Source organism: Nicotiana tabacum, chromosome 15 (assembly GCF_000715075.1).
Source record: "Nicotiana tabacum cultivar K326 chromosome 15, ASM71507v2, whole genome shotgun sequence".
Classification (NCBI taxonomy): Eukaryota; Viridiplantae; Streptophyta; class Magnoliopsida; order Solanales; family Solanaceae; genus Nicotiana; species Nicotiana tabacum.
In genome coordinates, this window is record NC_134094.1 from 128,120,103 (window position 1) to 128,136,238 (window position 16,136).

At 32.0% G+C, this 16,136-nt stretch overlaps 1 protein-coding gene, 1 long non-coding RNA gene, 1 other non-coding gene and 1 pseudogene across 4 annotated transcripts; 2 read left to right on the forward strand and 2 right to left on the reverse strand.

The window, feature by feature from the left end:
* Positions 1 to 94: 94 nt before the first annotated feature.
* LOC107832025 (uncharacterized) lies at positions 95 to 1,967 on the reverse strand. Of its 2 annotated transcripts, none has more exons than XR_001658475.2 (2): positions 879 to 1,967; positions 95 to 746 (listed from the first exon to the last, which is right to left on the reverse strand). It is a non-coding gene; the product is annotated as an uncharacterized LOC107832025 (long non-coding RNA). The 2 variants fall into 2 exon arrangements; XR_012699562.1 differs by having other exon boundaries at positions 95 to 751.
* Positions 1,968 to 3,163: 1,196 nt separating this feature from the next.
* Positions 3,164 to 5,621, forward strand: LOC107832022 (auxin-responsive protein IAA13-like; annotated as a pseudogene).
* A 4,403-nt stretch (positions 5,622 to 10,024) lies between these two features.
* On the forward strand, positions 10,025 to 10,106 carry TRNAS-AGA (transfer RNA serine (anticodon AGA)). The gene has a single exon. It is a non-coding gene; the product is annotated as a tRNA-Ser (tRNA).
* Positions 10,107 to 10,667: 561 nt separating this feature from the next.
* LOC107832023 (histone-lysine N-methyltransferase family member SUVH9-like) lies at positions 10,668 to 15,880 on the reverse strand. Its single transcript, XM_016659823.2, has 3 exons — positions 15,382 to 15,880; positions 12,212 to 13,888; positions 10,668 to 11,379 (listed from the first exon to the last, which is right to left on the reverse strand). The coding sequence occupies exons 1-2, from the start codon at positions 15,724 to 15,726 to the stop codon at positions 12,281 to 12,283; spliced, it is 1,953 nt and encodes a 650-aa protein (XP_016515309.2). The 5' UTR covers positions 15,727 to 15,880; the 3' UTR covers positions 10,668 to 11,379; positions 12,212 to 12,280.
* Between the last annotated feature and the right edge of the window lie 256 nt (positions 15,881 to 16,136).

The window sequence follows — 16,136 nt, forward strand, 5'->3', positions numbered from 1 at the left end:
AGAAATTGAAACTAAAAAAGTGCAGCGGCAAACATACACATTGCTCTGGAATACCAATAGTGCCATAAAATCACCGCGAAATTGTTCAAGCATGTCGCAAATATTAAAACAATATCACACAATCATAAAAAGCTATAAATAGACAAAAGGTATGATCCCCATACCAATTAGCATTCATGCATTACATTTACATATGCATCCTCATGCTCATACTAGTCACATATCAAGTTTATGGAGCTAAGGCATCAAAAATATAATACATCTATTAAACATTTTGAAGGTCGTCAATTTAGCAAAAACCATCAAACTCATGCCCAACCTTTACAATTATATCTTATATACTTGGAAATGTATCATTGATAATCATCCAGACCATATTCTGACGTTCAAGTTCACCCATCCGTAAGAACATATCCATTCTTCTAACCTCAGAAGTAAGCCCCATTGCTGCCTTGATTTGTTGTTCTGAAGTGTACAACTAAAAAGCAGGGGACGAGAGGATATCTAGAACTTTTCCACGAATTTCAGACTCATCACGCCCCCCAAACCTTTCAACTAAAGCACCCATCCTTTTGTCATGGTTTTCCATAAATTGCTTCATAACATCGACTAAACTCTTTAAAATCGTCTCGTCATCATTTGTCTATAGATCTTTTTTCTTTTTCTGCTTTTCTCCTTATCATTGATATTAGAAGAGGAGCTTCTAGTATTTTTAGCTTGTTGTTGACTTTGACGGTGTCCATGATCTGCACTATAAGAAGCTCCACTATGTCCATGAGTATTTTATAAATTAGTTACAAAAGAACATAATTAATAAATTAAAAATAAATTCTAAGGAACTAACATATTCGATTACTTGAAAATAAAACTTTCATTACCTTAACAAACTCATCCCATTTTGTTAGATCATCAACTATAATTCTTCCTTCACCATATTGAAAGCCCAATCCACTTAGACTTTTTAATGAAACTATAGTACTATAGTCCCTCTTCCATGCTTTCAATTTAGAATTAATATGTGGTGCAGATTTTAATCCACAGTTAGGAAGAACTTTCTATAAATGATGCTATAATTCCATCAAGTATCCATTCTTAAATGGTTCCATTATCAGCTTTCCAACCTATAGTACTTAAATCTTTTAAACCAACAACAAGAGTGCGTTCTTCTTCTAGTGTCCATGTCCTTCGACACTGAGGTGTTGATCTCCTTGACCTTTTCGACGCTTGATTAGGAGGTGCTGCGTGATTACTCATTTATGATCTTGTGGGAAAGCTAATCAAGTAAAGAAATAGAAAGGGATGAACTTTATTTTTCACAATCCATTTAGGAAGCTAGCAAAACAGAGAAAATAAAATTTTATAATAATAAACTCCATCATATAAATCTCATAAAAGCACACAATGAAGATGCAATCAACTCCTTTTTGTACTGGTAACTACCACATTTCTTTTTGTATTCTTACATTCACAAATTCAATCCACTCCAACTTCAACTTTAATCTAGAAAGACTTGCGGGAGACAAAATATCTCAAAGTAGAGATGCTGAGCCTTGTTTTTACATATTGATTTGTTTTTAAATCTGGAAGGAATTAAAATGCTAATCTACTGCGATATTTTCACCTGACATCACTTGTTTTATTCACTTATATTAGTGCAGCATAGGGCGACTTGGGCGCAATGAGGTTGAGAATGGTAAAAATCATTAATATTTCACTAAAACTACATTTACTATGTAAAATAATGCTGAAAATTTCTGGGTTTCAGCAAACAAAACAAGTACAAACCAACATCAAAACCCCAACAGTTGTTACTCAACAAACAGAAAATAGATACCTTGGACAAAGAGAAGTAACAAAAAAGGGAAGGAAAAAAAGAAAAAAAAAAGTTTTTTAGAGAAAGACTTTCGTGTAATAATAGAGAATGAGGTTAATAAGGGGAAGTAACAAGATAAGGGAAGAAAAGAAATAAAAACTTACTGAGAAGGAGAAGTAGATTTTCCCTCGTGATATCAGGGAGCCATGGTTGAGATGTGAAGCTCGGTTTGTGGAGAACTGACAAAACAAACGTAGAGATGCAGTGAAAAGGACTTTTGGAGGGGTAATCCGGTTTTCACGAAATCTTTATCCAAGGGATTATAATATCGGTATTGTTATTTCACCTCTGTGGGTTAAGTTTATACCAATATTTGTTATAAAATTATACCAGTATTATTTAATATGACTAATCAAATATGGAATAAATGTAATCTCAATTTTTATACTGGGATATCCCACTTAATACCTGTAACCAAATGACTCCTTAACATATAAAAATTAAAGTGAAAAATTAGTTGAACTTCTCTAATATTTTGACTAGTTGTTATTAAATATATATATATATATATATATATATATATATATATATATATATATATATATATATATATATATGTCTTTATTTGTTGCAAAAATATTTGTCTTGCCAAAAAGTCTTTTTGTTATCCTGAAGCAATTAGTCGTATTTTGGAAGAATTGGTTCTGAATTTAACTATATTAAATACAAAAAGAAAAAAGAATTAAAGTGAAAATATACTTCCCTGGTCAGCCGCTTGACCTGTCGGATTACCTGGCATTTGACATTCTACGAATTACGTGAATTGTGTCTGCTTGTTTCTTTGATGCGACATGCTTTTATCTTCTCGTCTCGAGCTTTTAGCGGTCGTTCGATAATATTTGAGTGGAATTTATTAAATAAAATACTTAAAATTGAAGTTTGGAAACACATCGTGAAAGTTGTTTTAACAATTAATTTTTATACAATTAATTGTTAATATATTTATTCTGCTAATTATACAAGTTAGTTTTTTGGTAAATTTTGTGTTTTTTTGAGTTATGCTTTTCGAGTGATTATAGTATTTCTTACCGTGTGGATGCACAGAGGTCTCGAATTCGGGAATAGAGAAATTCCTCATAGGAATAGCTTACCTTTTATGGGCCTAAGGTGACACAAATTTAGATTAATCGAACCAGTGAAAATACCAGTAATAAAGTGATTATTTTCTTACTCTAATGTTCTTTATCTTATTACTTATCTCTTTGTATAAATTTCGGCACATACAAAAAGTTGAGGATGTAACTTGTCAGCCTTAAACAGGTTACTTTTATTATAAAAGTATATCATTAAATGTTAGAGAAAAATTCAATCAAAATTAAGGAGTTTTCAAATACTCCTACAGAAAAGTATCAATTGCCTTTAGAACAGAATAAAATGAAACAGGATTTATGGCAAGAACAAGAAGATACTCGTAAAAGATAGTGTGTGCTGAAAATTACAGACTTTGGCGGGATATCTCTTTCTTTAATCTTATACTATCTGCTAAAGAATCTCTTTTGTTAGTTATTCTAATATAAAGATAATCTACCGTTATATTTCCTCCATGCCATAATACTTGGGGGAATTTTACAAAAATAGGCCAAAAGTTTTGTACTTTATGCATAGTTTCATTTCTGTCACTTTGCAATTATTTTTATTGGTCCATTCTTCCTTTAAGGCTAGCTGCCTACTCTATATTCACCTTCTACTTTCATATTTTTATTTTTAATTATTTTTCTCCTTTTCTTGATTTGATGTGTGGGTGGTGGGGAATATTGTGGTTGCTAGGGACATTTTTAGGTTGTTTAAGTAGATTTAGACTAAGGTTTGTTGAGCTTCTGTCACCTCTTGACAAAGTAAGTTGATAGGCCAACTTGAAGTCCACACTTTGACACCTAGAATTCCCATATATAACGAGTAAATATACTTCCGTAACAATATATTTTATTTTTTGATTAAACACATTACGAGATATTTTTTATATATAAATTAATTTGGTAAATAAGTTGAATATCTTGTCTCTCTTTCCCCTTTTTTGACATGTTACGTTGCAATTAACACCCTCGTCAAAAAATTATACGGCATAGATAGATTAAATTATTATTTTTATGTATATATATTATATGTTGATTCCTCTTGATTTCTTTGCATGCTTATTTATTTATATTTTGATTCTCCTTACTAAAAATTTTGGGTCCGCCGCTATGGATTATAATTGACACATTTGCATTTCTAAAGCAGTCAGGTTGTGGGATGGCCACCAATAAGGACTTACAGGATGAACAGTTTGGTTAACCAATCAAAGGTTACAAAAGTTGAACTAGAAAAGTTAGTTGGGGGGAACGAAAAGGAGGAGAATTCCAAGAAGAAAATAAATCATGAAAATACCAAGAATGATGTTGCTACTATCAAAGAAAAAGGGCAACTAGGGTTTGTGAAGGTGAATATGAATGGATTGCCAATTACAAGAATGGTGGATTTGAATGCTCATTCTTGCTATGAAACCTTAACCAAAACCTTGGAGGAAATGTTCTTCAAATCAACGATGAGTATGAATTCTACTTAGTAAATTATGTTTCCACTAGTTAAAATACTATATTTAAATGGGAGACTTAGAACAATGGTAAAGTTGTCTACGTCACTACGTGTCCTATAGATTACGGCTTCGAGCCGCGGAAACAGCCACTATTGCTTGCATTAGGGTAGGCTATATATCTACATCGTACCCCTTGGGGTGCGGCCCTTCTCCAGATTTTGCCTGAACGAGGGATGCTTTGTGCACCGGACTGCCCTTTGTTAAATTAATATATTCGCTTTAAAATCATGTTGCATTAATTAGTTTGGGATTACGAGGGTTTGTATTACAAAATTATTATACACTATAAGCTCATCTAAAATATAATTAAAATATATTACTTGAAGGTGGATATAATTATTAGGTGCTCTTTAGTTGTATTTTTAAACTGTTAATATTAAGTTATTAACAAAAAAATCTATTACTTGATAGATAGTGCGAGTGCATGTATATAATTAATTAGTTAAATCCCTATCGACAAGTTGATTGTATGTTAGAGTGTGATTGTTCTTGTTAGTGATTGTATAATGCTCAATTGCATTGTGCTATTTGAAATAGGTCATGAAAAAAAGGAAGAATTGACAAAGTCCTATAAGCTCTTGATGGATCATCAGAGTTTGTTCTAACATACTAGGATAAAGATGGAGATTCGATGCTTGTGGGAGATGTTCCATGGGGGTAAGAAATTCTTTATAGTACTCTCGAGGGGAGTTTTGGAATAACGATAAAATTATTTTTGTGTAACCTAATCACTAATGTTTATATTAGTGTAGGCTGCCTATATTACAGTCTTAAGAGTTCGGTCTTTTTTTCTAGTCCCTGTGTAAACGTAGGATGGTTTGTGAGCATAGCTGTCCTTAGTGCTCTATAGTTAGCTAAAACCTTGGCATACAAAAGCATGGAAGTATTCATAATCAAAGTACTTACAAAATGGAGAAGAAATATATAGGAGTAATTGAAATTTCATTCTCCTCATTGGTTCTTACATATTTTTCTGCATTATCTTCTATAGGATGTTTCTCAGCACTGTGGAAAGGCTAAAAATCATGAGGACTTCTGAGGCCAGTGGAGTTGGTATGTAGAAGAAGAATCGCATAAAACAATGGAGAGACACAAAACAAAAGCAATCTATTCATTGTCTAGTCATTTTTTATACTTTTCTATGGTTGCAAATTTTGTTTTGTACCAATTCTTCTGTCTAAATTAGCTCTACTTCTTCTTTTTCTTCTTTTTTTTCCAATGTAAGTCTCGTTTAGGGTAACGTCAGACCCCTATATAACAGCATAGTTATATAATAACCATTTAATGTCTGGTTTCTTTGGAATCAATTTTCATGCTACTAGTTTTAGTGCACATGGACATTGCGTCAATTAATAAAAAATAGAAAAATATATAAATAACGAACAAATGTTTGAAAAATAACAATTTTGGTTAAAATAAATACAAATAATTATTTAAATGATAAAAAAAAACTATTTTATTAACATATGTAGCAGGCTAGCAGCTAAACTCAATATATATCTTCTGAACATGATGATGAATTAAATTAAATTAGTTGTATTAGTAATATGACATATAAAATCTTTTGAAATTACCGTAAAAGAAATCAATAGATAACTTTCAACTTAATTCTAATTTATGAAGATAAGGTTTCCATTTTTTTAGAATAAAAATAGATAAGATATTAATATGTCATGATTCTGAACTATATGTTTTATTTTTAAAAAATGAAGTTAAGATATTTTTCACAAGTTATTTGATTTTTTCAAGTATTACAAAAGAGATTGATAAAAATTAGAAACATGCTCTACTTTTTTAATCCTTCTTTTTTCAATTGTGATTCTTAGTTTTTCTTTAATTTTTGGTATTTATAGATCTTTTTTCTATATGGTGATGCATATTTCTTTTTGGTAACTTAAGAACATAAAAATCTTATATGCCATCCCTAGTTTATCAAAATTATAGGTAAGCTAAATGAACCTATTCTTGTGTAAAACAATTAATAGATTTATTTTCGCGGAGTATATATTGTCTTATTATTACTTGCTATCGGTACCTCTTTCATAATTCTCTATTGCTATCTTCGATTTAGTTTTCGAATTATATTGTCTTGCTATTACTTGCTATCAGGGCTTCTTCCATCTTCTTTAGCCGAGAGTCTGTCGAAAACAGTCTTTCTGCCCTTCCAGGGTAGGGATAAGGCTGCGTACATCCTACCCTCCCTAGACCACCCTTGTAATATTACACTGGGTTGTTGTTGTTGTTGTTGTTGTTGTTGTTGTTGTTATAGTATTATCACGGAGTCTAAAACTTCTTCTTTACTATGTTTGTCCAAAGGTCAAATAAAATTAATGACTATTCTAAATTCATTTCAGTCCTTGATGGAACTACCAATTAGCTTTAAAATTTCAAGATTTTACAATGATGAGGATAACTTTCAAGATTTTGACAAGAGTGAGTTGCTCTAGTGGTGAGTACCCTCCACTTCCAACTAAGAGGTTGTGAGTTCGAGTCACCCCAAGAGCAAGGTGTGGAGTTCTTGGAATGAGGGAGCCGAGAGTCTATCGGAAACAACCTTTCTACCCCAAGGTAGGGGTAAGGTCTCCGTACACACTACCCTCCCCAGACTTCATTAATGGGATTATACTGGGTTATTGTTGTTGTTGAGGATAACGTTTCAAAATTATAGGGGAAAAAATTATAACTTATCATTATTTTAAAGATTCAACTATATTGATTTAGCAACAATTTAAAATATTATTGTAGTCACAAGTTTAAGATGCTTCTAGCTTATTTTATTTTTTAAAGTAATATAAATCAAATATAATATCAACAATCAAGCCTTGTATTATGTAAATTAAGGCCTTGTATTTATGTAAACTAAGTACCTTAAAATTGTTGACAAATGACATGGTTGAATAAAAAATGAGATGTTTATATGTCATCATTATTATCTTCATAGTTTCTAATAAACGTCAAATTTTTAATATTAGAGAGTTTAAAAAAAATTATTAAAAACAATTCAATCAACTAATGAAGTGTTAATTCTCAATTAGCAGATGTTGATTATATAAATCATGTGTATAGTCAAATGTTGACTATATAAATCATGTGTATAGTAATTTTTTAATTAGACTATTTTTCTAATTGACATAGTTTTCCACAAGATTTTTAATAAAATAAATAGTCGTGAAAATTTTGAAAACAAATGTTATATCAAATTAACTTTTGTATCTCTTATTGAACTTAGATGATGAAAACCGTCCATAAATCTAAACACAAGATTTGTTTATATGTAAGTAGAGGCGTTAATCTTGCTTAAATAGTTACTTGGCTTAAATTATTCGAAAAAAGATAAATAATAGATTCCTAAATATTTGAACTTCCTACCTAGTTCAATAAGGAAAGATTTAACGGCAAAGAGCCAAATATACCCCTCTACTTTCGAAAATGGTCTAAAAATACCCCCTCGTTATACTATTAGGTTATCTATACCCCTACAGTCATACTTTGGATTCAAATATACCCCTCATTTAAACGGAGGAACACGTATCCTCGTCATGTTGGTCAATTCTAAATACCTTCTAATTAATTAAAAAGACCCATTAATCATACCCGAAAAGTAATTTTTTGTAAAAACTGGAAAAAACTGAAATTATTTTTTACTAAAAACTGAAAAAAATGAAAATATTTTTTTTTCAGTTTTTACAAAAAAACTACTTTAGAAAAAAGTGAAAAATATTTTCTAAAACAATGTTTTTGAAAAAACTGAAAAATAAAAAGCTAAAAATCAATTTTCTAAAGAAATGCTTTTTGTAAAAACTGAATTTATTTTTACTAAAAACTGGAAAAAAAAACGAAAATATTTTCTTTTCCAGTTTTTACAAAAAAGAATGCTTTAAAAAAAGCTGAAAATTATTTTCTAAAATAATATTTTTGTAAATACTGGAAAGAAAAAACTAAAAAGCAAATTTCTAAAGCAGTGTTTTTGTAAAAACTGAAAAAATAAATATATTTTTTTTTCAGTTTTTAGTTAAAAATATTTCAGTTTTTTTTAGTTTTTAATTGCTTTAGAAAATTGCTTTTCAGTTTTTTTTTTCAGGTTTTACAAAAATATTGTTTTAGAAAATATTTTTCAGTTTTATAAAGCAATTTTTTGTAAAAATTGGAAAAACAAATATTTTCGTTTTTTTCAGTTTTTAGTAAAAATGTTTTTTGTTTAGTTTTTTCCAGTTTTTAGAAAAAAAATATTATTTTTCGGGTATGGATAATGAGTCTTTTTAATTAATTAGGAGATATTTAGAATTGACCAACAGGACGATGATACGTGTTCCTCCGTTTAAATGAGGGGTATATTTGAACTCAAAGTATGACTGCAGGGGTATAGATAACCCAATAGTATAACGAGGAGTATTCTTAGACCATTTTCAAAAGTAGAGGGGTATATTTGGCCCTTTGCCGAAGATTTAATAACCAATATTTTAGTTGATTTTTAAGTCCTAAATATTAGGAAAATAATTTAATCACAATTACAATTACAATTTTGTCCAATAAAACATTTATTTTTAAGGGCCAAAAAAGCGAACGACATTTCGTTAAGGGCTTTCGTGCTTTTAATATAGTATAGATGCTATAATATATGTTCTTTATAACATTACTTTGCTATAACAAAAAATAAATTTGGAACAGATGAGGCTATTACAGTGAGGTTTGACTGTAGATCTTAAAACCCCTCTTATAGTAATATAGTTGATACACAAATCCGTTCTTATTTGACCTTTTTGTCTCATAATGTAAATATGGAAATGCTCTTTTATCTTTTATACAGGTTGATTCAGAATTTAAATTTGATGAGTTCAATCTTTATGTTGTTACTCTTGACACATCGCACTTTTATCTCTATGAGTTCAAAATTTAAAATTTATTCAAATTTTAATGATTTTTCTTTTAAACAAAAAATTATTTGGATCTATATGACATAAGAATGGTTGAAGAAGGCGCAATTGGTTGTTAATTGATAAAATAATAATTGTAATCTCAATTCCACATAAGGTAGAAAAAACTCAAAGAGGATATACGTACTTTTTCGCTACACATATAGCGCAGAATAAGTGTGTCACTGAAACTTGATGCAATCTACTACGTAGTCCAATTAAACAAAGAATAAATGAAGTCCATTTGTTCCTTGCCCACTATTTCTCCTGGTGTCCCTTATAAATGTATAAATCTTGATAAGACTTATAAATGTTCGCGAATCGTGATAACTTCATTGAATGAGTTACTCTTGATTTTTCTCCTACGAGAGAATTAGATTCGAACTTCAATAACTTTTTCGAATTTTATCTGTAACTCACTAGAGGTTTGGGAAACAAAGAAAAGATATAACGAACGAGATATCTAGCAACAATAAGGAAAAGGATTGAATAGAAGAACTCTTGTACACTGAAGGTTAACAATGCAAAGATTGGGAACCCAAATCAACAAATACATATTTTGAGAATTTAACAACTTGAAAGTATATTCTAGCAGATTGCATTGAAGTACAGAATATCATTAGCAAAATATATATAATAAGAAATAACCTCTGTTATCACCAAGTGGTCGTGCCGGAGTGGTTATCGGGCATGACTAGAAATCATGTGGGCTTTGCCCGCGCAGGTTCGAATCCTGCCGACCACGTTTGGCTGCTTTATTACATATTTTTTTTACTTGGTATATTGGGGAAGTTTTAATTAGTACATTTTTCTATTTCAAACATTTTTGGTTAATATATTTTCCAAAATTTTTAGCACATAATTTATGCTACATCTAAGTATATTAACAGAACTTTTGTAAGCTTATTTGGGGAGTTAACAGTTTATTGAATATTTGGTTAATGATCTTATGCCATTTGGACTTGCTGAACAAAATAAGTTGAAAGATATGTGATATAGGATTTTAAGACTAGTAGTTGGTTTTGCCGGACAATTTAAAACATGTTTCTTTTTGTGTTTGTGTGTCAGAAAATCAAAAAGTATTTTTTATTTAGATTGGTGAAATAATGATGGAATATTTTCACAATCTGTTAATATTGTACTTAAGACAACTTATCCAATAGAAGCAAATTTACAGATATAAAAAGAGTAAACATCATTCCAATTATTAACTTGCCCTTCTCCTGTTAACTAAAATATGATATCCAATGCATCAGATAAGAATATGTTTCTTGTATAATCAAAAAATTTGAAAATTGACACCATCTTGGTAGTAAGTTTGTTCAGTGTACTTCCAATCTGATAAAACAATGAAAATGAAACTCTGGTATCAAATACTCATCCATTGTTATCTCTTACAATTTGTCATATTCAGAAGGGAAAAACTGAATATACAATCCTCAAATTTGGTTTCTCTTCAATCCTTGCAAATCCATGCACTCCAATTTGACACCATCTAGTTCTACTTTCTCTATTATCTAGAAGAAGAAAAAGCATTTGATCTGGATTACAACTATCCATGACACAGGATCGATACAAATTTCTTTACATAATCATATGAAGTCCGGTCTTCATATCTACAAGCTACTACCTTTTCTTGAATGAAAGACACAAACAAGAAGTAGCTAATACTATAACCCAAAAATTCTTACAATAGCGAACAATATTACTCCCACCCCACTTGTGTAATTTTACTAGGTTCTGTTGTTGTTGTTGTTGCGAACAATATTACTACCAGGTTAGTTTTACTAATGAGATACATTGGTGAAAGAGGTTCCTACTCCTGCAAGAAGCTTTCTTCTATCTTCTCAGCTAGTCATTAACCACACCTTGATATCTACAAGATAGGGTCTGCGAACTGATGCTAGAACAAAACCATGAGCGACATGTTCTTCGTTAAGTGGACTACTACTAGATTCTATCATCAAGACTGCAAGTATTGTAGAGCAAAGGGAACAGGGAAACAGTTTGCCCTTCATCTGCATGAGAAATAATCTAATATCAGTAGACATTTAAACAAAAGGCTGTTATAAGTGACAACCACAACCCAACCGCTTCCTGCAGAATCACATGCTAGGTGTTCTCCAACAAATAATCGTATCATCGACGCTACTGATGTCAAAAACCAGGATTGTAGAAGTTGTAATAAAGGTTAAACAAGATCCTATGAAGTTCACTTTACTCTGATAAAAAGAAAATTATTAAAATTGCTCGCACCATATTTGCAAGAGAATAAAATCAACAAAGAAGAGAACAAGGTATAGGACAAGTGGCATTAAACAAGATTCATAACATCAGGAAAGCATACATTAGCCAGGTGAGTATACAATTATCAAAAAAAGGTGACTCGCTTTTTGACTTGCGATATAGAACACATAAAGGGCTTCAGAGACGGGTCTCAGTCTTTAAGGTGCTTCAACTGAAACACTGGAGCAGTCTTCAGATGAGAACATAGATAGTCTTCAAAGCAAGCAAGTACTCCATAATGTGTGGCAGATAATGCTTATAGGTGCTAAAGCAGAAATAAACTAATAAAAGATGACATTGGCCACAATCTTCTTTTGTCCAGTTGGTGCAGTTAATATTTCAAAAGTTTTAACTCTTTTACTGTATTTAATTCTTCAAGAATAAATTGGAAGCTTCTTAGACATAGAAAGCAAAGAGTACAATGTACTTCTTAGAGCACAGGCAGCTTCAGTAAGATGACCAATTTACAGAATCTAATTGAAAAATTAGCAATTCAGGAAAATGTTATGATGACTTCCATAAATTTAAATTCTCAGGATTTATTGACTGTTAATGTTTGCTTACCTCAGTATGTGTCAAAAATGGCTATGCTGTATCCCATTCAAAACTGCATCAATTTCTACGAGGTAGTGACTAATTGCAGATGGCAAGCTTCCCTGTCGAATCATCAGCCACTCCATAATCAATGCTGAGCTCCCTTAGAGGAGGGATATTCTCCATTGCAAAGAGCATAAGGTGAGGGAAAGATACACTATTATGATCATACAGCACAGGTTGTACTAGAACATTGGGGCTTGAACTGTGACTCATGTAACAGGCTAAATTCCTCATCTTAGATACATCCGTTGCAAAATCCAAAGGAGGAATGGAGGGATATGCCGGTCGGACATAATTAGAATCTATTTGGGACAAATCTCCCCGTTCTGCCCATCTCTCGGCAAATCGACTTGGATAGATTAAACTATCACCATTCATTGTAAAGATTTGAGCTTGCTCTTGTGTGAGTACAACACCAGTATATTCACAAATAAAAGACCCTGCTTGGATGAGGTCCAAAGACCTAACCCCCCAACCAGTCTCCCTAGACCGAAACACTTCAAACCGGTTCCTCACACCTTTCTGACTAACTCGATTCCGACAAGTTGAAGGACATGGACAATGTGGTCCACATTCAAAAACAACCGGCTTTCCTCTCAACAAGATCCCATTTATATCATATGCAAAATGTCCACCATTTTTCATCATGCAAAAGCAATTATTCCCACACCCGTCTGTGCACTCACAACCTGAACCATTTCCCACATGCTGATAGACATATGGAGGAAATACAGTCTTCAACAGATAATCATAACAAACTGGATCACGTTCATTATCAATATCATTGAACAAAAATACGGGCACATTTTCCTTTTTCCTTGATATATCAAGAGTAATGTATCCCATGGGCCTTACCTCCAGCGGTCTGATCCTAAGACTCTCTGCAAATCTAAGAACAGCACTTCCCATATCTGGTTGATTCTCAATCCTAACAAGCTTATACTTGTACACTCCAAATCCAGACTTACCCACATCAAACCAGGATTCCAAGATTCTATACAATCCATCATACACATACACTTTACCACTAGAACTACCTGCATATTTAAAACCACGAATTACCCTCACCTCAATTCCATAGTGCATGCTCCTCTCCAATGCCAAATTCCCACCTTCCAATTTTTGATGCACAACTTGCCGCGAGTTCTTATCTTGTCCACCTTGCCCTGTATATATAATCACATCCCCCGCATCTTCGTCATCCTCGTAACCCCCCGAAGCAATTACACTTGTGGCAATTGGCTCCCCGTTTGAGCTCTGATTAGCAGGAAGATAATCAATCCCAGCTTGAGGCGTCCCATGTAATCCTACCACACAAAGCTCCATTCGATACAAGAACAAGTCACCGACGATAATTCCGGGGATTGCACCAACAGTGCGCTTATCCCGACTCAGCCAAAGTCCATGCTCTCTCATAATTTGTGACGCCTTCAAGTCCCCTCTTGATCTGGTCTGTCTAGGACCCAAATGTTGGTTGTTTTCATCCTCTAAAATTGCAAGAACTCGTAGAGAATCATAAAGCATTCGTGTTTTGCGAACCAAATCCCGAAAATATCGTTGATCCTCCGGCTTAAGATCTGTCACTCTGACCAACTCCGATGACCGCTTCTCATACTTCCTTCTTGCAACGACGATATCAGAAACCTGAGAATAAGCATGTCAAATGGGCGGGGGTTGAATCAAAGTTGACGGGTTAAAATGGGTTGATCCACGCCACCCAAAACATAGCTTGGGGCAAGATGCATTAGATTAATTTTGGCTAAACAATTGATCCACCTCACCAAACTATGATGAGCACTTCTCATAAATGATTTTGCAAGAACTCAACTCAAAATCATTGCTTTTCAGCTAATAATTTATATCCTTTGAAGCAAAAAAAAACAAAAAAAACACCGCTTTTCTTCATTTATTTTTATTTTATATGTACCGGCAATGTCCGGCCAACTTGAACACACCTTGACTATTCCACAGGGTACCTACATCCTCCCACCAACATAGAAACTGGATAACTCTAAGCTTAGATGAGAAGGAATCACTTAACTTTTCCTGGTAGCACCCGAACCTTGTCCTTTAATTCCAATTTCATTAACCGCTAGGTCACACCATTGGGTGCCAACCAAAAAAGAAAAACACTGCCTTTCAATGATCTATTTAGTTACCACACCTAATTAGAAACAACATTTTTTCAATAGAGAAACTAGATGAACAACAACTAAACTAACAAACAAATTCCTTTTTATTTTTTAACAAAATTTCATGCAAGTTAATTTATATTGACCCAAACTTTTCCATGAGTTAATTTAGATTAGGAGTTTAAGTTATAAGCACAGATTTACACAATCATGTCAATCAAAAGGTAATTGTTGGTAACTCTATTTAATAGGTAACCTAAAATAAATGGTAAGTAACTTGTAACAAGTTAAATTACATGGATGGTGTGAAAAAAGCATTTTACTATCAATGTATATAACTTAAATCCTTTAGATTATGACCAAATATTTTTTCAAATTTTTTAGATGGACCCAAACTTTTTCATGAGTTAATTTAGATTAGAGATTAAGTTATGTGCACTATCAATGTAAAAATTATTTACAGTCAAGTCAAATAAAAGAGAATTGCAAATAACTTTATTTCATAGCATCAATTTTGGTATCCTAAAATAAATAGTAAGTCACCTCCTATAACAATTAAATTACATTGATGGTGTAAAAGATGTATTACACTTTTAGTGTATATAACTTTAATCCTTTAGCCCCCAAATAAAAGAGAATTGCAAATAACTTTATTTCATAGCATCAATTTTGGTATCCTAAAATAAATAGTAAGTCACCTCCTATAACAATTAAATTACATTGATGGTGTAAAAGATGTATTACACTTTTAGTGTATATAACTTTAATCCTTTAGCCCCCAAATAAAAGAGAATTGCAAATAACTTTATTTCATAGCATCAAATTGTATAGTCGCTCTCAAAATAATATCCGAAAATGTGTCTATATATATATATACACACACATTTTGTATGTGATATACAAATTTTATACACTTTTTCTTCTGAGGCGGGCTAAAAGTGTAAAAAGCCCTACTTTTTTCACATGGACAAATACACTTAAATGGACTAAATTTGAAAACCCAACCTGGGAATCATTGCTGACGGGAACAATTGCTCGACAATTCGGGTCCGGGTTCGGGTCCTGCAAAACTTCAACATCTCCATTACGCTGTGCAAAAGCAGCTCGAAACAGCTCAGATATTCGATTATATTCAGAGTACACACCTCCCTCGTCACACCCACGTGCATTTTGAGAACTAGTAGCATTAAACTGTGGATTAATGTTGTTGAAATTTGGACTAGGGTTTGTAAATTGAGGGGTGAATTCATCAAGCGGTTCAGGTTTTGGCTCAATTTTAGGGAAAATCTTGGAAGTTGTAGGGATTTCAGGTTGTAAATTAAGGTCTTGAAATGGGACAATTGAACCCATTTCTATACAGGGAAAGGAAAAAAAAACAAATTTTGGAGAATAAATTTTACCCAAAAATTCAGTAGTTTAGGGTTTTGAAGAACAAAGTGATGACTGGAAATGATAAAAGGACAGAGGATTTGTTGTCTTAAAGACAGAGAAAATACAATCTATAGAAAATGAAGGAATCTTTATTGTGTTTTGTACTAGTATCATTCTAAATTTTAAATGAAAAATAGGTGTCGTTTTAAAAAAAATAAAAAAGACATTAATTTCTTATTCAAATATACTCTTGCTCTAATAGATAATTTAAAATCTTCGGATAGATATAAAAGTTAAATTAGTCAAATAATATTTTTAATTTAATGCAATTAAATAATTTTCTTAATATGGGTGTGAGATCTTAAACGACATTTAAAATGGATCGGAGG